The 22,564-nt window shown below is 52.0% G+C and overlaps 1 protein-coding gene across 5 annotated transcripts in view; it reads right to left on the bottom strand.

The window, feature by feature from the left end:
• Positions 1–15,580: 15,580 nt before the first annotated feature.
• Positions 15,581–22,564, bottom strand: part of KCNH2 (potassium voltage-gated channel subfamily H member 2) — a 32,220-nt gene continuing 25,236 nt past the window's right edge. For 4 of the 5 annotated variants that reach the window (XM_047695880.1, XM_047695882.1, XM_047695881.1 and 1 more), the window contains 9 exons: positions 21,913–22,300; positions 21,376–21,575; positions 20,692–20,944; positions 19,334–19,527; positions 18,980–19,079; positions 18,118–18,390; positions 17,859–18,045; positions 17,389–17,568; positions 15,581–16,135 (listed from right to left, as the gene is read on the bottom strand). In XM_047695880.1, the coding sequence (XP_047551836.1) occupies positions 15,988–16,135; positions 17,389–17,568; positions 17,859–18,045; positions 18,118–18,390; positions 18,980–19,079; positions 19,334–19,527; positions 20,692–20,944; positions 21,376–21,575; positions 21,913–22,300 (1,923 nt within the window). In that variant the 3' untranslated portion in view covers positions 15,581–15,987. The remainder of the gene's footprint in view (positions 16,136–17,388; positions 17,569–17,858; positions 18,046–18,117; positions 18,391–18,979; positions 19,080–19,333; positions 19,528–20,691; positions 20,945–21,375; positions 21,576–21,912; positions 22,301–22,564) is intronic. The other variant, XR_007121638.1, reaches the window with a different exon arrangement.

Below are 22,564 nucleotides of genomic sequence, written 5' to 3' on the forward strand. Positions count from 1 at the left end.
ACTGGGGCTACACCAGGGTCTGGAGCCGGGGAGATGCTGTCCAGTGAGGACAGTGTGCAGAGAGGGGAGTGCTGGTCCCATCAGATCAGTTACTTCCAAAATACCAAGTATTTAGTCAAAGGAGCTGCCTCTCTACCAAAGTTACTTGCAGCCTTTCTGCATTTTATTCATTTCAAACCCCAAATTTGACAGTTACCCAGAACATTCGATGTTTGCCAGTCAGCTGGCAGAAAGCTAGCAGGAAGCCATGAGTCCATCCTCTGCAAGCAGGGCTTTGCCCCCAGCCCCACCTCAGGGCCGGGTCTAAGGTGACTTGGTTCTCTGATCAGCAACGGCACTTACAGTCCCTCCCAGGCCCAGTTCCTTCACCAAATTCGTGAGGTCCCAAGAGAGTGACCTCAACTGGAGTTGTACTTTGTGGCTCTGCAAGAGGAAAGCTAAATGGCTCATGAATAAATTTTCCTAAGACCTGGGCTGAATAGCTTGGCCTAAAACCAAGCACTATCTTCATGCCCTCCAGGACTGCCTGTGTGAATGGAGCCAAGACATCCTCAGATCCGGACCATGTTCTGGTCTCCCGGGTTCTGTCTGTGGGCCTGCTCTTCCCTACCTCTCTAAGTGCCTACCTCTAGAGCTAGAGGCCTTGTTAGGAATCACTAATTGTTGTGGGGAAAAGGCTTGCTAATTAGGAAAGAGGGAGGGCGGGGAGGAAAGGAAGGAGGGCAGGGAAGGAAGGAAGGAAGGAAGGAAGGAAGGAAGGAAGGAAAGAAGGAAAGAAGGAGTGTGGGAGGGAGGGAAGGAGAGAAGGAAAGGGCTTTCCTCAGCCACCTCTGCCTTGTAGGGCCATGGTTAGTTCATCTCTGGGTCCATCAATGTATATCTGGATAACATCCCAGTAGCTTGGAAGGGTCTCTTGGAAGAAGGGTAGAGCTTTGGGCAATGTCTGCTGAGAAGAGCCTGGAGGAACTTGAGTGTATCCACCCAAACCATTGAGGGGAGATCTGAATGTCTGGGAGCAGGCCAGAGAAGTAGGGAAAAAGAAGAGGCAGAGAATTGTCTTCAGAAAGATGGGAACCAACCAAGAGGGTCTTGGAAGAAGGTCTTGGAGGAAGGAGGTCAGCCAATGAAAAAGGCACTGTGGAGGAGGCAGCCAAGAATTTAGAACTGGAATGTCTGAGATCCTCTTTTCGGGTGTTTTCTGGGCTGCGCAGTGAGATAACTTCACCCACAACAAGCCCACATCTTCAATCATCAAAGACTGTTCATGACAGCCTCTGGTGAATGGAGTTTTGGGACAATGAAGTGGGTCAGAGGAAGTGTCTGGCTTGAGTCAGGGTGGCATGGAAGAGGGTGGCAGGAGACATTGGGGTCTACAGCATGCTTATGAGACAAGTGCCCACAGAGATGCAAGTCACAGGGGGATTATCCCAGAGCAGAAGCCTCGCCCCTTGGACCTTCACAGAGACATGGCAAGGCACTGGGCATACCCTTCTCTCTGTGGGATGGGACATGACCCATTTCTTATCATTCTAAGGGAAGCACTCCCTGAGTGCTGGCGAACAGAGGGCAGCTGAGTCATGTCACTAATGGCTTCTTAACCAATCCTCATTCCCCACACTCTTCACACCAGCCTCAAGAATAACTCTTCTTTATGGTCACTCAGCGCCCCACATAAAACCAACTTCTCTGCAGGACGGTCACAATTCCAAGATGCCTAGGGCAGTCTGACATTAAAATAAGCACTCTGCGGTCATTTTCCCATCTGCCAAGAGTTTTATTCCACTTAGGCTGCTTAAGATGGTGAGAACAGCCCCATTTGACCTTCCTCGTGTCCCTAATCATCAAGCTCCCTCTGATTCTCCAGTTGTCAGCTCCCGGTGGAGCAGGAAGAGGAAGCAAAGCCATTACATATGGTGGCTTGTTGTGCAAGCCCTCTCCAGACTGTTTCCCTAATGACTGATTTTCTTGCCAGTTAGCATCTAAGTCTTTTGCAGCCAGACCTTATGCTATTGCTAATTTTAAAATAATGGTAAGACAGTTGTGCTAAATTCTTCTGCTCTGGTCTCTTAGCAATGGCTCTTATAGATTTCCGACTCACTTATAAGGTGTGATTATAAAATAATGAAGCTGATTAAACAAATGTCTCGGAATATATTCTTTTTTAATTTGGAAGACAAAAGTTAACAACAACAAAAACTTGAACTGTACTTGTACTTTTAGGAAAATACGGTATCAAGAGTCACTTTATTGAAAATGCTCCTGCACTGATAAATCAAGAAAAATTGAGGTTTTGGGGGGTTTAAGATCATGCACCCGTGCAGCTTTACGGAAACTGTTACTAGCCAATCTTTTACTAAATCATCATAAATTTTCACACCAGCCACTCTTTGATGACATGCAATTCTCTAAGTGTCTCAAGAGGAGAAGGAGCAAGATGGCGGAGGAGTAGGAGATTGAAATATCATCAGGTCCCAGGAGTTCAGCTAGATAGTTATCAAACCATTCTGAACACCTACAAACTCAACAGGAAATCAAAGAGAAGAAGAGCAGCAACTCTAGGAACAGAAAAGCAACCACTTTCCAGAAGGTAGGATGTGCAGAGAAGTGAATCCAAGGTGACATACAGGAAAGAGACCGCGGGGAGGGGGCAGCTCCTGGCAAGTGTTGGAGCAGCGGAGCACAAAATGGGAAGTTGTAGAAGTCTGCTCCACTGAGGGACGTCCCTCCAGAGGCTAAGCAGGGGTGGAGCCCTCACAGGGACAGTGTGGTCTCAGGTCCCACGGGATCACAGAAAGACCAGTGGTGCCTGAGTGTGGCAGAGCTGCCAGGTACTGGAGTGGGGAAGCCAGTGGCATAGACAGAGCCGAGGAGTGAGCTTTCAGATCAGGGTTACCTTAAACCATGATCGGAGGCACAGTCGGGACACTGCTCTTTGAGCAGGGACCCCACAAGCAGCAGATCTGGGGAGACTCACCTTCCTCTTCTGGGAGGAGCGGCAAAGGAGCATATCGCAGGAATCTGCTAGGTTTGGAGACTCAAAACAGGGCTGCACGCCAGAGACATAAACACTCAGTCACAGGCCAGGGGAGATGGGAGCGCAGCCAGAGACCAGGGAGATGGGAGGGATTGAGCACTTTTCTCCCAGGGCACACTAAGGAGTGGGCCCCGGGCTCTCAGCTCCTCCAGGCAGAGACTGGGAGGCCGCCATTTTCATTCCCATCCTCCAGAGCTCTGCAGAAAGCACTCAGGGAACAAATCTCCTGAGAGCCACCCCAACAGACTACTTAGCCTGGCCCCCAGCAAGGGTGGTGCAATTCCTCCTTGGGCAAAGACAAAAAATCATGGCAACAGGCCCACAGAAGATCAGCAAGAACATCCAGCCAAGACCAAGTTCACCAATGAACAAGAACTACGGAACTCGAGAGCTGAAGAAAACAATACATAGAATTCATGGCTTTTTCCCCATGATCCTTTAGTCTTTCAAAGTTAAATTTTAAAATTTGATTTTTTTCTTATGCTATTTTTAAAAAATATTTCCTCTTTCCTATTTTAATGTTTTTAACTATTTTATCTTATCAATCCCTTTTAAAAAAATCTTTTTAAATTTTCATTGTTATAGTCATATTTTATCCCTTCATTCTATTTAACCTTATTTTTTGTATACATATAGGTTTTTTCTCTTTAAAATTTTGGGATACAATTTTTTTTTTTTTGTAATTGATCAAAATATACCCTAAATCTAGTGCATGGCTTTGTTCTAGTCTCCAGCCTGATCTCATTCTTTCTCTTTTTCTTTTTCTTTTTTCAACCAACTTCTTAGCTTATCAATTTCTTTCTTAGAATCTTCTTAAAGTTTCATCTTTACAGTCATATTCCATCTCTTCATCGTGTTTACCTTATTTTTGTGTATATATATATATATATATTTTTTTTTTTCTTTAAAATTTTGGGAGGCAGTTTCTTCTAACAGACCAAAACACACCCAAAATCAAGTGTGTGGCTCTGTTCTATTCACCAGTCTAAAATATTATATATATATTCCCTCTTATCTTTTCCCCTGGTTTTGGGTCTCTTCTGATTTGGTTAGAATACATTTTTCTGGGGTAGTTGCTACCTTTTTTAGTATTTTTTTCTCTCATTCATCTATTCTTATCTGGATAAAATGACAAGGTGGAAAAACTCATCACAAAAAAAAGAACAAGAGGCAGTACCAAAAGCTAGGGACCTGATCAATACAGATATTAGTAATATGTCAGAACTAGAGTTCAGAATGATGGTTATGAAGGTGCTAGTTGGGCTCAGAAAAAGCATGGAAGATATTAGAAAATCCCTCTCTGGAGAAATAAAATCCCTTTCTGGAGAAACAAGAGAACTAAAATATAACCAAGTTGAAATCAAAAAAGCTATTAATGATGTGCAATCAAAAATGGAGGCTCTTACTGCTAGGATAAATGCAGTGGAAGAGAGAATTAGTGATATAGAAGACCAAATGATGGAGAATAAAGAAGCTGAGCAAAAAACAGACAAACAACTACTGGACCATGAGGGGAGAATTCAAGAGATAAGTGATACCATAAGACAAAAAAGTATTAGAATTATCAGGATCCCAGAAGAAGAAGAAAGAGACAGGGGGGCAGAAGGTATATTGGAGTAAATTACAGTAGAAGATTTCTCTAATCTGACAAAGGGAACAAGCCTCAAAATCCAGGAGGCACAGAGAACCCCCCTCAAAAATTGATAAAAATAGGTCTACACCCTGTCATCTGATAGTAAAACTTACAAATCTTAGTGACAAAGAGAAAATCCTGAAAGCAGCTCAGGACAAGAGGTCTGTATCACACAATGGTAGAAATATTAGATTGGTAGCAGACCTATCCACAGAGACCTGGCAGGCCAGAAAGTACTGGCACTAAACAAGAAAAATATGCAGCCAGGAATACTATATCCAGCTAGGCTGTCACTGAAAATAGAAGGAGAGATAAAAATCTTCCAGAACAAACAAAAATTAAAAGAATTTGCAAACACCAAACCATCCCTACAAGAAGTATTGAAAGGGGTCCTCTAAGCAAAGAGAGAGCCTAAAAGTAACAGACCAGAAAGGAAGAGAGACAATATACAGTAACAGTCACCTTACAGGCAATACAATGGCCCTAAATTCCTATCTTTCAATAGTTACCCTGAATGTAAATAGGCTAAATGCCCCAATCAAAAGACACAGGGTATCAGAATGGATAAAAAAAAAAAAAATAGACCCATCCATATGCCTTCTACAAGAAACTCATTTTAGACCCAAAGACACCTCCAGATTTAAAGGGAGGGGGTGGAAAACAATTTACCATGCCAATGGACATCAAAAGAAAGTTGAGGTGGCAATCCTTATATCAGATAAATTAGATTTTAAGCCAAAGACTATAAGAGATGGAGAAGGACACTATATCATACTTAAAGGGTCTGTCCAACAAGAGGATCTAACAGTTTTAAATATCTATGCCCCTAACAATGGAGCAGCCAATTATATAAACTAATTAATAACAAAATCAAAGAAACACAGTAACGATAATACAATAATAGTAGGGGACTTTAACACCCCCCCTCACTGAAATGGACAGATCATCTAAGCAAAAGATCAACAAGGAAATAAAGGCTTTAAAGATTTTAATTATTTATTTATTTATTTATTTATTTGACACAGAGAGAGAGAGAGAGAGCACAGTCAGGGAGAGAGGCAGAAGGAGAGAAAGAAGCAGGCTCCCTGCAAAACAGGGGTAGCCTGATCTGGTACTTGATCCCAGGACTCCTGGATCATGACCTGAGTCTAAGGCAGTGGCTTAACCAACTGAGCCACCCAGGCACCTGGAAATAAAGGCTTTAAATGACACACTGGACCAGATGGACATCACAGATATATTTAGAATATTCTATCCCAAAACAAAAGAATACTACTCTACTACATGTTCTACTCTATACTACTATATACTACATACATATAAACTCTCTCTCTCTCTCTCTCTCTCTCTCTCTATATATATATATATATATATATATATATTTTTTTTTTTTTTAACTATACTACTATCCATTCTACTCTAGTGCACATGGAACATTCTCCAGAATAGATTACATCCTGAGTCACAAATCAGGTCTCAACTGGTACCAAAAGATTGGATCATTCCCTGCATATTTTCAGACCACAATGCTCTGAAACTAGAACTCAATCACAAGAGGAAAGTTGGAAAGAACTCAAATACATGGAGGCTAAAGAGCATCCTACAAAGAATGAATGGGTCAATGAGGAAATTAAAGAAAATTTTTAAAAATTCATGGAAACAAATGAAAATGAAAACACAACTGTTCAAAATCTTTGGGACACAGCAAAGGTGGTCCTGAGAGAAAAGTATATAGCAATACAAGCCTTTCTCAAGAAACAAGAAAGGGGGCGCCTAGGTGGCTCAGTTGGTTGGGCAACTGCCTTCGGCTCAGGTCATGATTCTGGAGTGTAGGGATGGAGTCCCACATCGGGCTCCCTGCTAGGCAGGGAGTCTGCTTCTCCCCTCTCATGCTCATTCTCTCTCTCTCTCTGTCTCTCTCAAATAAATAAATAAAATCTTAAAAAAAAAAAAAAAGAAACAAGAAAGTTCTCAAGTACACAACCTAACCCTACACCTAAAGGAGCTGCAGAAAGAACAGCACAGAAAGCCTAAACCCAACAGGAGAAGAGAAATAATAAAAATCAGAGCAGAAATCAATAAAATAGAAATAAAAGAACAGTAGAACAAATCAACGAACCTAGGAACTGGTTCTTTGAAAGAATTAATAAGACTGATAAACACCTGGACAGACTTATCAAAAAGAAAAGAGAAAGGACCCAAAATAATAAAATTATGAATGAAAGAGGAGAGATCACAACCAACACCAAAGAAATAAAAACAATTATAAGAACATATTATGAGCAACTATACACCAGCAAATTTGACAGTCTGGAAGAAATGGATGCATTCCTAGAGACATATAAACTACCAAACCTGAACCAGGAAGAAATAGAAAACCTGAACAGACCCATGACCAGTAAGAAGATTGAAGCAGTCATCAAAAATTTTCTGACAAACAGGGGCGCCTGGGTGGCTCAGTGGGTTAAGCCGCTGCCTTCGGCTCAGGTCATGATCTCGGGGTCCTGGGATCGAGCCCCGCGTCGGACTCTCTGCTCAGCAGGGAGCCTGCTTCCTCCTCTCTCTCTGCCTGCCTCTCTGCCTGCTTATGATCTCTCTCTGTCAAATAAATAAAAATAAAATCTTTAAAAAAAAAATTTTTTTTCTGACAAACAAGAGCCCAGGGCCAGATGGCTTCCCAGGGGAATTCTACCAAACATTTAAAGAAGAATTAATACTTATTCTCATGAAACTATTCCAAAAAATAGAAATGGGATGAAAACTTCCAAACTCATTTTATGAGACCAGCATTTTTACCTTAATCCCAAAACCAGAGAAAGACCCCACCAAAAAGGAGAATTACAGACCAATATCCTTGATGAACATGGATACAAAAATTCTCACCAAAATACTAGCCAATAGGATCCAACAATACATTAAAAGGGTTATTCACCATGACCAAATGAGATTTATTCCTGGGATGCAAGGTTGGTTCAACATCTGCAAATCAATCAATGTGATACAATACATTAATAAAAGAAAGAACAAGAACCATATGATATTCTCAATAAATGCAGAAAAAGCATTTGAGAAAGTACAGCATCCTTTCTTGATCAAAACTCTTCACAGTGTAGGGATAGAGGGCATATACCTCAATATCATCAATGTCATCTATGAGAAAACCACAGTGAATATGATTTTCAATGGGGAAAAACTGAGAGCTACTCCCCTAAGGTCAGGAACATGGCAGGGATGTCCACTATCACCACTGCTATTCAACATACTACTAGAAGTCCTATCCTCAGCAATCAGACAACGAAAAGAAATAAAGGGCATCTAAATTGGCAAAGAAGAAGTCAAAATCTCACTCTTTGCAGGTGATATGATACTTTATGTGGAAAACCCAAACTGCTAGAACTCATACAGGAATTCAGTAAAGTGTCTAGGATATAAAATCAATGCACAGAAATCAGTTGCATTTCTATACACCAACAGCAAGACAGAAGAAAGAGAAATTAAGGAGTCGATCCCATTTACAATTGCACCCAAAACTATAAGACACCTAGGACTAAACCTAACCAAAGAGGCAAAGAATCTGTGTTCAGAAAACTATAAAGTACTCATGAAAGAAATTGAGGAAGACACAAAGAAATGGAAAAACGTTCCATGCTCATGGATTGAAAGAACAAATATTGTGAAAATGCCTATGCTACCTAAAGCAATCTACACATTTAATGCAATCTTTATCAAATACCATCAATTTTTTTCAAAGAAATGGAACAAACAATCCTAAAATTTATACGGAACCAGAAAAGACCCCGAATAGCCAGAGGAATGTTGAAAAAGAAAACCAAACTTGGCAGCATCACAATTGCAGACTTCAAGCTCTATTACAAAGCTGTCATCATCAAGACAGCATGGTACTGGCACAAAAACAGACACATAGATCAATCGAACAGAATAGAGAGCCCAGAAATGGACCCTCAACCCTAGGGTAAACTAATCTTCGACAAACCAGGAAAGAATGTCCAATGGAAAAAAGACAGTCTTTTCAGCAAATGGTGTTGGGAAAATTGGATAGCCACATGCAGAAGAATGAAACTGGACCGTTTCCTTACACCACACACAAAAATAGACTCCAAATGGATGAAAGACCTCAATGTGAGATAGGAATCCATCAAAATCCTTGGGGAGAACACAGGCAGCAACCTCTTCGACCTCAGCCGCAGCAACTTCTTCCTAGAAACATCACCAAAGGCAAGGGAAGCAAGGGCAAAAATGAACTGTTGGGACTTCATCAAGATAAAAAGCTTTTGCACAGCAAAGGAAACAGTCAACAAAACCAAAAGACAACTGACAAATAGGAGAAGATAATTGCAAATGACATATCAGATAAAGGGCTAGTATCCAAAATCTATAAAGAACTTATCAAACTCAACACCCAAAGAACAAATAATCCAATTAAGAAATGGGCAGAAGACATGAACAGACATTTTTGCAAAGAAGACATCCAGATGGCCAACAGACACATGAAAAAGTGCTCAACTTCAGGGAAATACAAATCAAAACCACAGTGAGATATCATCTCACTCACAAGTCAGGAAACGACAGATGTTGGTGAGGATGCAGAGAAAAGGGAACCCTCCTATGCTGTTGGTGGGAATGCAAGCTGGTGCAGCCACTCTGGAAAACAGTATGGAGGTTCCTCAAAAAGTTGAAAATAGAGCTACCCTATGACCCAGCAATAGCACTACTGGGTATTTACCCTAAAGATACAAATGTAGTGATCTGAAGGGGCACGTGCACCCAAATGTTTATAGCAGCAATGTCCACAGTAGCCAAACTATGGAAAGAACATGGATGTCCATCAACAGAAGAATGGATAAAGAAGATGTGGTGTATTTATACAATGGAATACTATGCAGCCATCGAAAGAAATGAAATCTTGCCATTTGCAACGACATGGATGGAACTAGAGGATATTATGGTGAGCTAAATAAGTCAATCAGAGAAAGACAATTATCATATGATCTCTCCGATATGAAGAATCTGAGAGACAGGGCAGGGGTTCGTCGGGGGTGGGAGGGAAAAAATGAAACAAGATGGGATTGGGAGGGAGACAAACCATAAAAGACTCTTAATCTCAGGAAACAAGCTAAGGGTTGCTGGGGCGTGAAGGGGGTAGGGATGGGGTGGCTGGGTTATGGACATTGGGGAGAGTATGTGCTATGGTGTGTGCTATGAATTGTGTAAGACTGATGATTCACAGACCTGTACCCCTGGGGCAAATAATACATTATATGTTAACTTTATTAAAAAACGAAAAAAAAATAAAAGTGTCTCAAAATAATCACCTTAGAAGTTTCTGTGCTTCGAATTTGTTTCAGTATTTTTGAGGACTTGAGCTAGATAGTATGGTCCCTATGTGGTGAGACCAGCAGGACACTGAGGAAGACGCCTCTTACCATACAAGCAGGTAAGGTCTCACCTGAGCAGCCAGACTGAGTACTTTCCAGTTCCCAAGGGACTGTCCACCACTTGGGGGAAATATGTATCCCACAGATCCAAAGTTGGAACTGAAAAGCCCTAAGAGGACCCTCCCTCAGCCTTGACCATCAGAGGACTAATGGGCAGGCACACAGAGAGCACTAGTGGGAGCCTGATACACAGAGGCCAGTTGGAAACTGGACACTGGGAATAAGACATGTTGTCAAAGTGCCCGCAAAGTCTCCCCAGGACCATGAGGGAGGTGTCTTGGAGAGATGTAAAGATGACCAATACTCAGCCCATCCCCTTTCGGAAAAGAGCCAAAACAACAGGTGCAGTGTGGTGGGGACTCTAACACAGGTCTGAGGCCAGAGCTACACAGAAGCTTAGATCCACAGAGAAGCCCAGAGACGTGTCCTGCAGGAGGCAACATCTGAGATAGTACTTAAAGGATGGATGGATTTCCCCAGACCAGGAACAACGGAGTTTGCTTTCTAAGAAGAGGGAAGGATGGAGCAAATGCAGGGAGAACATGAGCATAGTTAGCAGGACCGGATCTCATGTGGCTGGAGTGTCAGGCACAGAGTAGGGGAAGTATAAGGGCAGGCGAGTCTGGAAAGGACTAAGGACCTTGTGTCCTGGAGGCAAACAGGCCATCTCTCCCTTTAGGGTCTGGGCCCACTCTGGTCCATCTGCTGATGCATCATGGGCAAGCGAGTGGCAGAAAGGGCCTGACATCAGGCCTCCTTCTCCCCAGCCCTGCAGAGAACAGACCCTAGAAAAGTCAGCCAGGCTATATGGCTTCCTCTGAAGGTTTGGACAGGCTGGGGACATGGCACCCAAGAGGGTGGTACTGGGAAGCAGAGCAGGGATTCCCCAAAGCCCTGGTGAGCAGCGGCCACCCCGGGATGTCCAGAGATGCCCTGAGATGCCCACCAGTAGGGATTCCAGCTCCAGAGGGCACAAGACAAGGTCTCTAATTGTAACTCAGAGTAGGGCCCCAACCCCAAGTGTTGAGTTGAGCCAAGACAATGAGGAGGAAGATGTAAATAACGCAGGCCCTTAGGGCCACCTCCGGGGTACCAGATCCACGTCTGCTCATAGCAGGAGAGATTCAAGGAGGGCCAGAAACCCTGGGCCGCTTGCTCACCCCTCATGCCTCAAGCCTGGAAGACACAACTCCCTAGAGTCAAGCACGGCGACCCTTTTGATGTTAAGGATTTTACTGCTAATCACTACCCAAATCCAGATATGTTCCTTTAGGAAATAGTTCAGTGCCTGCTCTGGGAGAGCCACTGTGCTTGGAGCTGGAGGGAAACAGACAGGGACACAGTGTAGCACAGAGGCAATAAGACCCCCAGATCTGGCAGTTCAGGGTCAGGGGTGGGGAGGATAGGGAGAGCAGAGGATGCTGGAGTGGCACAGGGGAGCCCCCAGATCCAGGGAGGGGGTGATCCAAGCGTTTCTTACAAGAATCACCTGAGGACCAGCAGGAATTCACCAAACAAAGGGCCCTCCAGACAAAGGAGAAGCTACACAAGTCTGCAGGAGAGAGAAGTTTCTCAGAATCCCAGACTCTTGCAAAGGTCTCCTAGCCACTGTCCCTAGAGCAAGGGCAGCAATGTGCCCAAGAGTTAAACCAGCAGGTGGAAGCTTGGCCCCGTGGGTCCACACTCCCACACCAGTCTGAAGCTGCTGATGTCTGGCAAGTGACTTCAGCCTCTTGGGCTTTGGTTTCAGGCTGTGGGAATAACACTCACCACTAAGGACACACTCGGTGAGTATCAGTTACTCTTATGTGTTCATGAAATGTGAGAGCTGCCCCTGTCTGGGCTGAGAAGGGCCGAGAATCCAGGTAAGGACAGGTGCAGGGCCAAGCTTGCACCTGGACCCTGAGCAGTGGCTGCGTTCCCAGGCGAGGACACCATCAGGGCCCCACTCAGCTCCTGGACCTTCAGGTGCAGAGGTGGAAGTGGGGGGAGGCAGCCTGGTCCCATGCTGTCATCAGGTCCTATCCCAACCCCTGACTACACTCCAGCTCCAAGCCCTGCTGCCTGCCTTCCTGTCCAGATCATTTTCCTTGTCCACCGCAGCCTCTTCCTGCCCCAACCCCACCCCTCTGGTCCTCTCGGTTTGGAAGAACCCTCAGCTCAGGACCACAAATCCCCAACACTTGGGAGCCCGGCTCTGCAGGAGAGAAGGTGACTTCACCCTCACCTTTGCCTTTCCCTCCACCAAAGTCCTTGTGGCTCTGGGAGCCCAGGTGACAGGGGAAACCAGAGAATGGGTCTAGGGCAGTGTGCAGTTGCCACAGAGGTGTGTTGAGCAGACATGAGGACTGGCATGGGGGAGAACTTGGTGACGGGGAGGGTGCAAGGTAAGAGAAGAGCCCTGGGAAGATCCCTTCCTTCTGCTTCTGCCAATCATGGGAGGCCTTCCCCAGCCCCTGCCTATCCAGCCGAAGGGTCTCTGTCCCTGGGAGGAGGGCAGTGTTTGTATTCATCCATCCATCCGTCCATCCACCCGTCCATCCATCCATCCGTCCGTCCATCCATCCGTCCATCCATCAGTCCATCCGTCTGTCTGTCCATCCATCCATTCAGGAAACACAGCACATCCCAGTGCAAGGTACTGTTCTAGGCCCCACAGAATGAACAGGCCCCACGCCCATGCTGCTCCCTATCTACCGCTTCAGGCCAGGAGAGGAACAGCCTAGTGTGCAGAGGGGGCTGCACAGTGGTCCCCGTGCCTCCTTCTTGTCTCCCTTTCTGGGCTCCAGGAATGATTCCCCTAAAGCGCCCTTTTACCAGGCTCCCAGGCTGGGATGGCCCTTCATCTCCCTTCCAAAGCATATATACTGATGGTTTCTACAAAATTAAATAAATAAATAAATAAATAAAATAACAAATTAGATGAGATGGACATTAAAAGAGTGGGCAAAAAAAAAAAAAGAGTGGGTGATGCAGAGAGCAAGGGTGGCCCCCCGGAGGGCCGTAGCCTGCCGTTAGGCTGTACTCCCAGCTAGAAGACAGGAGCTAGAGCTGCACCACCCCTCTCCCACACCACCTGAGAACCCTCAGGTCTCAGGGATGCAACAAGGACCCCGTAAGGTGCAGCCAGTCTGGACCCAGGGCCCCACTACGGGTGGTCATGGCCGCCTTCTGCTTTGGGCAGACCCTGCCCAAAAACTTGACCTTCGGGGCTACAGGTACAGCTGTAGTTTATAGCATTACTCATGTGCATCGGGCAGACCATGATCCGGGCCTGGCAGGAGGAGGGGGCTGTCACCCGGCCCGGAGCGGGGAGGGGCAGAGCAGACTAGGAATGGGAGTTGGGGGTGTCTCCCTGCAAGGCTCCCAGACTGTGGTGCCACTCCCAGTCACAGCAGCCCTGCCTGCCTTTCAGGACCCACACGGCCCAGGTTTGAGCCTGCATCCTGCGGCCAGTGAGGGTCAGTCCCAGTGTGTTGCCTGGAGGGTCACTGTCACTCCTCCCAAGCAGTCTGAAGTTGTGCGGTCACCCATCAGCGATGTGAGCACCCGCCAGTCACTGCCCATGCTGAGTCTTCATCTTCCCACTTGGAATAATTACTCCTACCTCTGAGGGTTAAATGTCACACGGACCAAGCACCTAGCTGCACCTGGACTGGTAGAATGATCCAGTAAATATTGTCCTCCACCCACCCTAGAACCTCAGCTGCTGGCGGCCGGCGGGGACCTGGCATGGGGCATCCGAGCCACCCTTGCAGCAACCCCGTACAGACTGAGCAGACTGACCCCCCAGGACATCCATGTGCTTTCATCGCAGACAAGCGCCAAAGTCCACATGCGGCCGGTGGCCAACTGCAGGGACTGGCATGGTGCTCCCTCCCCACCAGGCGCCCACCAGCACCAGCCCTGACTCACTGGGATGGCCCCAGCCCCTCTCCCAGGCTCCCCCAGCCTCCACCCCCGCACCGGGGCAGAGTGGTGTGAACCGTAGCTGAGCTCCCGGACAAGGATACGCTAAGGCCAAAGGCAGACGGTAACAAGGATGGGGCCAACATCTGAGCACCGGCCCTTGGCCCAGCTCACACGGACCCGGTGTGCCAGGGGCACTGAGTTGTCTGCACATCACTTCTCAGCGGCAACCTCAGGGTCACCTCTGCTTGGGTCTGTCTCTGCCCCATCCCCACCATCCCCCACCCCCACCCCCTACATCGCATACATCAACCCACCAGGAAGTCCTGTGTGTGACCACCCAAGTGATGAGCATGTGTGGCAGATCCCAGGAGGGGAGCCAGGACCCTGGGGCAGAGTCACCTAGACAGAGGGAGATCCTCTCCCTGCTCTCCGACCTGCTCTGGGCACAGCAAGAATCCTCCGAGCTGCTCAGAGACTGGGGTCTCTGCTCCCATCGCCACCCCACCCCAGCCACGGGCATTGAGAACAGCCACATTTGATTTTAAAGCCAATTAACAAACCCACTGCCAGGGTCAGGAGTTGTGGGGGTTGAGTAGGAAAACCGCTCCGTCAGCTCCAGAGGCCTGCCGCAGCACTGTTGCCTATAAACAGAGCTGGCCACTGCCCCTCGGCTCCTCCTGCTGGCCAGCAGGTGCCGCCATGGTCCACGGCCAGCCGCGGCTCCAAGAGGCTGTGTCCTCTCAAGCCCAGCAGCACACGAGTGTGTGTGTGTGTGTGTGTGTGCGCGCGCAACCCTTCACTGGCCCTGGGATGTACATTGTGACTGGCTCCCCCACTAACGGCAATGAGCCACTCAAAAAATTCCACCCTGTCTAGGCAGCAAGTCTGTGGCCAAGATCACAGGTGCTCAGGAGACTACCGTGACTGGGGTAGGGCCCATCTGCAGCCAGACACCTGGGGAGCTCTGGCTGGGGCTAGAAAAGCAGTGTGCCCAGAACTGGGGTGCTATGGGGGCCCAACTATACTGCGTCCACGTGAGTCTGGGTTAAGGTCAAGATAAGGCTAAGTCAGGTGGTTGGGATGTGAGTCAGAAGGAACCAGTACAGCACCGGGTCAGGGTCAGTGTGGGCTGGGCCCACAAAGTGTGTAAGACAACAGGCCAGCGTAGGGCCGCGTTATCAGTCAGCAGGGCCAGCCCTGGGAGCCAGGATGCCACCCAGCAAAACATGACCCTGAGGGGCTGGACCCAGGCCTGGCATCCCACTAGAGATGATCTCTCTATTCAAAACAATACAGGTGGTTCTTTGCTATCCTGAATCCAGGGCCACAGGAAGCAGAGCCTCAGAGATGCAGGAATCCCCGGAGATGACCCGCATCGGCCCCCTGAACACCCTCTGTGCACGCTCCAGACAGCCCCTGCAGGCGCTGTGCACCCAGAGTCCCCAAGACCCCAGTGTGCGTGCGGACACGAGTGTGAGTGTGAACACGGGATACAGCATGTGCCGAAGGGCCCCCCTTCCCCCTCCCAGCACTGCATGACTCTCCTCAGGATAATTATTTATTATTCATGGTCATCAGCATCTTCATTAATTATTCATATGATCCTTAATTATTATCCTTAACAATAAGAGCAGTAAATAGCAGAAAAGTCCTGAGGTGCTAAGGCCCAGGGCCGGGTGCCTCCGGGCAGTTAGACCAGCTAATGCCCCCAGGGCAGTGGGGAGACCACAGACCCCCATCCACTGTCCGGCCCTGTCCCCTGCCCCTGCCCCTCCCGTGGGGGCCCAGGGGACTGCAGGCGGAGATGGTCCCGAGGGCTGGGGGAGGGGCTGTGCCTTCGCGTTCCTCTCCCCTTTCTTGGCCAGGGCCTCCCGGGCAGGGCCTCTGAGGGGAGGGGCCCAGACAGTGCGCTGAACCCTGGGTGAGCCACGTGTCCACACCGGGCAGCCCCACTAACTGCCCGGGTCTGAGCCATGTCTGTGCAGGGGCTGGGAGGTGAGGGCCCCCAGCTGGCCCGGCAGGGAGAGGCGTCGAGGGGGACCGTCTTGGGGGAGCTCTGGGGCCCCTGGGGGGAGCTCCTCGAACGCCATGAACTGGGAACCTGCAGAAAACACAGCATGAGCAGAGGAGGGAGACCGCGGATGAGGCAGAGAGGACCAGGAGAATTCAGGGACAGAGGAGGGGAGGACAGAAGAGGGTTGGAGGGGACAAGGAGAAGGACCAAGGCACACGGGGCAGCACGTGGAGCATGAAGGGGAGGTGCCGAGTCTGCAAGCAGAGAAGTGCATTCTCCATGGGCAAGAGCCCAGCTGCGCAGCTGGGAGCCCAGGGAGCCATCCGTGACCCAGGTGGGGCACTCCAGGCTGCAGCCACTCCCTTCCCCAGGAACACAGCAGATGAATCCAAACCCAACCCAGAATACAGGGCCCTGAGTTGGGACAAAAAGGAATGAGGCTCCTTCCTCCCATCTAGAAAGAACTCGGGGACCTAGAAACAGAGGCAGGCTGGCAGCCAGGCCTCGGAAGGCCAGGGAGAGTGCCAGGGCAGGCGGGAGGGGTTTGCGGATGCTGACGAGTGTGCTGGGAGATCTCCGCGGGGGAGGACGTGAAGGGAGACTGGCACGTTTGCTGACGTGGGCCCTGGTGTCTGCAAACAGGAGCGGGCAGCATATGGGAGGGGGAGCAGATGCCAGAGGAAGGGGGGAGCAGATCCCAGGCGACCTCTAGGAGCCAGAAGAGCCCCCTTCTTGGGGCCCAGGCACAGCTGTCTTGTCAGAAGACTGGGAACACACATGTCCACTCAGGAGAGGACAAAGGGCAATAGAGGCCCACTCCAGCAGAAGAGAGGAGATGCGGGCCAGAAGTGCTACCCTGGGGCTTAGCCAACGCCCTCCAGACAGCCCTGCGAGGCAGCCAGCGTGACAGCTACTGGTTGGCCACAGAGCCAGAACTGAGCAGCACCCGTCACGGCAGGGAGCTCGGACCCTGCGGGCATGCAGCCCCATCACAGCGCATCTGGTCCACCCAGCCCCCTCCTCGGGAGACCCCTCATGGCCACGACACAGACACCTTGAGTAGATCTGGTCATTCAGGTGACACCTCTCAGCCTACTGGTTTCCTCTGCCCCACTTTTGGGGGGCTTTGGCTTGGGAGGCTCTCCTGCCTTGCCCTGTGCCCACAGCTCCCGAGGAAGCCTTCCTCCAAGAGTGCCATTGGGGACGAGGGCAGAAATGGGGGCGGGAGGAAGCCGCGGCCCGGTGCCGAGCCAAAGGACAGCAGAGCAGGTTTGGGGTGGAACTGGGGCAGAGAAGGCGAGGCCGGGGTGCCCTGAGCAGGGGGAGGGCTTTGGAACTTACCTGAGAAAGCGAGTCCAGGGTGAGGGTAGGGACGGGGCTCACAGGCAGCAGGGAGGAGGCGGAGGTGGGACCGGGCCCGGGGGTGGTAACAGCGCTGTAGGCAGGTGGGACCAGAGTCATCTGTCTCTGTAGCAGCTGCAGGACAGTGGCCATGTCTGCGCTCAGCCTGGTCTCCAGCCTGGGGCAAGAAGGAGGAGGGTGCTCTGGCTCTCGGGGGTGGGGAGACCCCAGCAGCTCTGACTTCGGGACCGCCCTATGGACCAGCCAGTGGGTCCAGCCCAGCCTCCCTCCTCTCTCTAGGTATGCAGCCCAGGTCTCGGCACCCAATGGAAGGAGAAGGTCAAGGCAGCGCACACACAGAAAGGCCCACACAGAACATACCCTCCCTTCACCGCGTCACACTGCAGGGAGCCCACCAGTCACACACAGCCCCCCAAGCCCACCCCTCGACACCGGAGCCAGCCTCACCTGTGGAGCTGCCTCTGAAGGGCATCCAGCCTGCTCTCCACATCGCCCCGGGACCTCCGGCAGGGGCTGGAGAGGGGGATGTTCAGGAGACTGGGGGTCGGGGCAGGGCAGCGAGGCAGTTCCTGGTACTGGCGGCCCCGGCTGTCACCCCAGAAGCTGAAGATGTTGGACACTCCTGAGAAGGCCCCTGGAGCCAGAGAACTGGGTTGAGCCAGGTCAGCTGCCACGCCCCACCCACCCGAGATGGCCCTTACCCTACCTGACAGCGGGTTACAAGTGTCACTGCTCTTCTCACCGTCCTCCATCAGGGGCTCCCCACCCGGCGGCTCTCCGGGGGGCCTGGGGCTGGAGAAGGGCACCAGGCGGAGGGGGCTGGAGCTGCGGCCTGGGCCCTCATCCTCACTGCTCTCAGGGCTGGAGGGGCCACTGGATGGGCTCTCCCCCCACGGCCCCCCTGGCCGGACCCGGCTACTCGGCCCTGCCCCCGCCCGGCCCGGCCCCAAGGCAGACACCTCCCCTGGCTGTTCCGGGTCTGTGGGAAACAGAGAACAGGCCTCAAAGAAGGAAGGAGGCACAGAAGGGGAGGGGAGGGGAGGGGAGGGGAGGGGACCGAGCAGGCCTGGCGGAGGGCTGTGCTAGGACGCCCTGGTTTGTCCCTGGCTGTTTCTTCTGCCCTTTTCCCCACCTCAAGAGGACTGAGAGCTCCCGGAAGCAGGACCGGGTCGTGTCCGACCGCTGACTGCCCAAGCACAGGCAGTAGCACTTATGGGCTGGGCTCTCTGAGACCCCCGTTTCTGGCCCCTCATCCCCCTCTGCACTGACTCGTCGCCCCAACATCAGTTCAAGGCAGCGCCAGCCACCTGAGGCCCAAAGAAGCTGAGGCCAGCACTCCCCCGCCCAGGAGGGTGAAGGGGGCTTCTCGGAGGAGGTGCCAGTTCAAGTGGGCATTAGAGAACGGACAGTGCTTGGGCAACCGGGGTGAGAGTGGGGAACACTGAAGGTAGGGGCGCAAAATCTGCAGAGCCCAGGCGCAGTTGACGCTGACCGACTGACCCCATGCTCCGCCCCGCTTCCACCTCACCTGGACCCCGCCCACCGCTCCCCGCCCCACCCCGCCTCACCCTTGTCCGTGCGCCTGCGGAAGGACAGCTTGCGCTTGCGCTGTCTGTTGAAGCCGCCCTCCAGCTCCCCGCTGCCAGGAGACCCAGGGATCATGTTGGTCTGGAACCGAAAGCAGTGTCAGCGCCCTTCTGCACCCATCTGCCTTGCCCGGGTCAGCCCACACCCCCTCATTAACAGAGCAAGTGGGGCCTGGAGCTCCCGGCACAGATGTCACCTCTGCCCTAGAAGGAAAGCTGAGTGAGGCTGGGACTTCCACCTCCGACACCATCGGACAGGCGGGGAAAGAGGCCGGAAGAGGTCATGCAGTTGGGGGCGGCCACCAGGGTGCAGCGTGCTCAGGGCAGCCCACTCACGTCCCGCAGGTTGAAGGTGATCTCCAGGCTGGACCAGAAGTGGTCAGAGAACTCAGGGTACATGTCCAGCACCTCCAGCAGGTCATCCCGGTGGATCTTGTGCAGGTCGCAGTAGGTGAGGGCCCGCACATCACCATTGGACTTTCCAGGACGAGCGTACAGGTTTAAAGGCTCTCCAAAGATGTCATTCTTCCCTGGAAGCCACCAAGAGTGGGGGTTCAGCCCCTGGGCAGCAGCACAAGCAAAAGGCACCTGTCTTCCCAGCCTTCCTACCCGGGACTGGGAGACTGAGGGCCTCCCCTCAGTCTGAGCACCCACCCACCAGCCCCAGCCCCCACAGCCAGGGAAGCACCCACCAGCCCCATCTTCCCACCTGCGCCCAAAGGCGGGACTTGTGAGGCGCGAGGGGAGCGGGGGGAGAGGGCGTGCGTCTCCCTGCCTTCCAGTACTGCAAGCAGCCAGCGGGACCAGCCTGGAAAGCCCACTCTGCCCTCGGTCCTGGCTTCCTTGGGTTTTAAGCCCACTTGTATCTCATATCCACCCTCCAAACCCCACGTCCTAAACCCCCTCCTGGCCAATCACTGTGCCCTCGGTGGTTTTCAAGTGTACACCCTGACACAGTGGGGGGACAAGACCAACATTTTGTTTATAGCACAGCGCGGCTGACCACGACACACAGCAGGTAACCCCAGAATGTGTCACACAGAGCGGCACGTTGCGCAGTGAAACTTTGGTTTTAGTTGTGTCTGGGATGTCTGCGGAGTGAGTGCAGGTGTTCGTGCTGAACTGAGAAATAGACATCGAGTATGGCCCATTGTGATGCCTCTGCCCTAAGGCGCAGCTGTCCAGGGCCAAGGGAAGGACAGGCGGAGGGCATGAGTCCCCGCCAGGCACCCCCACCCTGTGTACAGATGGGACAGAAGGTTAGGAAGAGAGGGGAAGAGGGGCAAGTCTCCCTTCACTTTGGAGATGGTAAGCGCTAGGCTGGGCTGTGTCACATGAGTCTGTGGGGAACTTAGTAAATTTCCTTAGTAAAATCGGACGCTTAACCTCCCTCCACTGCCCACGTAGGAGTAACTGGTTTGGTCCCACCTTCAAAGGCAGCAAGAGTGTTGAGGGGGAACAGAATCCAAGAACCCCCAGAGTTCAGCAGCCCCACCCCATGCAGGGCTCCTCTCCCCTCTCCCCCTTGGAGGGCCTAGGCTTTGGCAAATTAAAGGAACTCAAGGTCCCTGCAGGCAGGCCTGGGTCCACAGCCCCAACAACCGTCCCCTCGGGGAGTTCAGACCTCTTCAGGCCTCGGTAGGCCCTTCCAGCCCAGCACCCGGTCCCCCCGCCCCCCGCACCCAGCCTCATACCCAGGATGGCCACGACGACGTCCCCCCGGAGGATCTCAATGGAGCCCCGGGAGATGAAGTAGAGGGCGGTGAGCAGGTCCCCGGCGTGCACCAGCGTGTCCCCCGGCGGTGCGTGTGTCGTCTTGAACTTCATGGCCAGGGCCCTCAGGCAGCCCTTGGTGGCCCCTCGGAAAGGTTTGCAGTGCTGGAGCAGCGAGCGGTTCAGATGCAGACAGATGTCTGCCTGCAGGCACTCGGGGAAGCCTTTCAGCACCTGGGGGCGGGGGCCAGGCTCAGCACCCTAGCTTCGGGCGCCCAGCCCAAGACCCTGGGAGGAACACCAGAGGGTCCAACCCTTCTAGCCAAGCACCCGTGGGGATGACCCGCCCTGCTGCTCTCAGCCTCCATTTTTTTGGGTAAAATGTCAAGACCCATCCCTGCCTGGGGCTGTTGGAAGCTTTCAAAGCCTCGCCTCTGTGCAGGGGCCTGCTCTGGCCTGCCCCGCGGCGAGAGCTCTGGCAAACGAGCTCCATCATAGGAAGGAGGAGAAGCCTCTCCCAGGGGCCTTCGTAGCGTTAACTGGGACCCCCCAAACCGCAGAGTATGCTGCTGTCAAGGGTGCTCCCGGCCCCGAGAGAAGTCCCACTGCGGCCTTGCTCCCTCCAGCCCGCCACCTCCAGCCCTCCTCAGAGCCCGGGGCCTCACCGCGTTCATATCGATGCCGTTGGTGTAGGACCAGGCGTGCTGGAAATACTCCTCCAGCCGCTGGCGCAGGGGGTTGGGGATCTGGTGGAAGCGGATGAACTCCCGCACACGGAGCATCTGCGTGTGGTAGCGGGCGGTGCCCGAGTACAGCCTCTGGATGATGGCGGACACGTTGCCGAAGATGCTGGCGTACATGAGGGCTGGGGGCGGGGGTGAGCCGGCATCAGCGCCGAGGGACCCCGCCCGCCCCTGCCCCGGGTCAGGGACACACGCAGTCACATCTCCGCCTGAGCACACACAAGAGCTGCACAAATGCAGAAGCCCAGGTCCACACGCCCTGGGGCTCTGCCTTGTGCCCCAAACATGCCCCAAACTTGCCCCAATGGTCGTCCCTGCTGCCTTCATGTCCCAGGGCCCCGCTCTAGCCCGTGTGGCATCTCCCTCTCCTCCATCACAGGCTCCTCCCAGACTCGGCGCCACACAATCCCCTACCTCACCTGCCGCTGTCCCGCCGCCCACCCCCAGGGACACACTCACAGCCAATGAGCATGACACAGATGGAGAAGATCTTCTCGGAGTTGGTGTTGGGGGAGACGTTGCCGAAGCCCACGCTGGTGAGGCTGCTGAAGGTGAAGTAGAGGGCCGTGACGTACTTGTCCTTGATGGATGGGCCACCCAGGCCGCTGCTGTTGTAGGGTTTGCCGATCTGGTCCCCCAGGTTGTGCAGCCAGCCGATGCGGGAGTCCATGTGCGGCTGCTCCATGTTGCCGATGGCATACCAGATGCAGGCCAGCCAGTGCGCGATGAGCGCAAATGTGCACATGAGCAGGAAGAGCACGGCCGCCCCGTACTCTGAGTAGCGGTCCAGCTTCCGCGCCACGCGCACCAGCCGCAGCAGCCGCGCCGTCTTCAGCAGCCCGATCAGCTGCGGGGGCAGGGCGGGGAGAGACCTTCAGTGTGGGGGCAAAGGAGGAGTCGGGGGGCGCTGCAGCCCTGGGGTCACTAGAGAAAGATCCCCAAAAACTTCCTCCCAGAACCTTCTAATGACCGAAACACCCCCCATTCCCTAAGCCCGGCACAGGGTCCCATTAATCCTTGCGCTAGCCCTGTGACGAGACGGCTCTTGGGGTCCCCCTGCTGAGAAGGGGACTCTGAAGGGTCCCACAGCCACCCTGAGGCACCTGGCCAG

The sequence above is a fragment of the Lutra lutra genome, chromosome 11 (assembly GCF_902655055.1).
Source record: "Lutra lutra chromosome 11, mLutLut1.2, whole genome shotgun sequence".
NCBI lineage: Eukaryota > Metazoa > Chordata > Mammalia > Carnivora > Mustelidae > Lutra > Lutra lutra.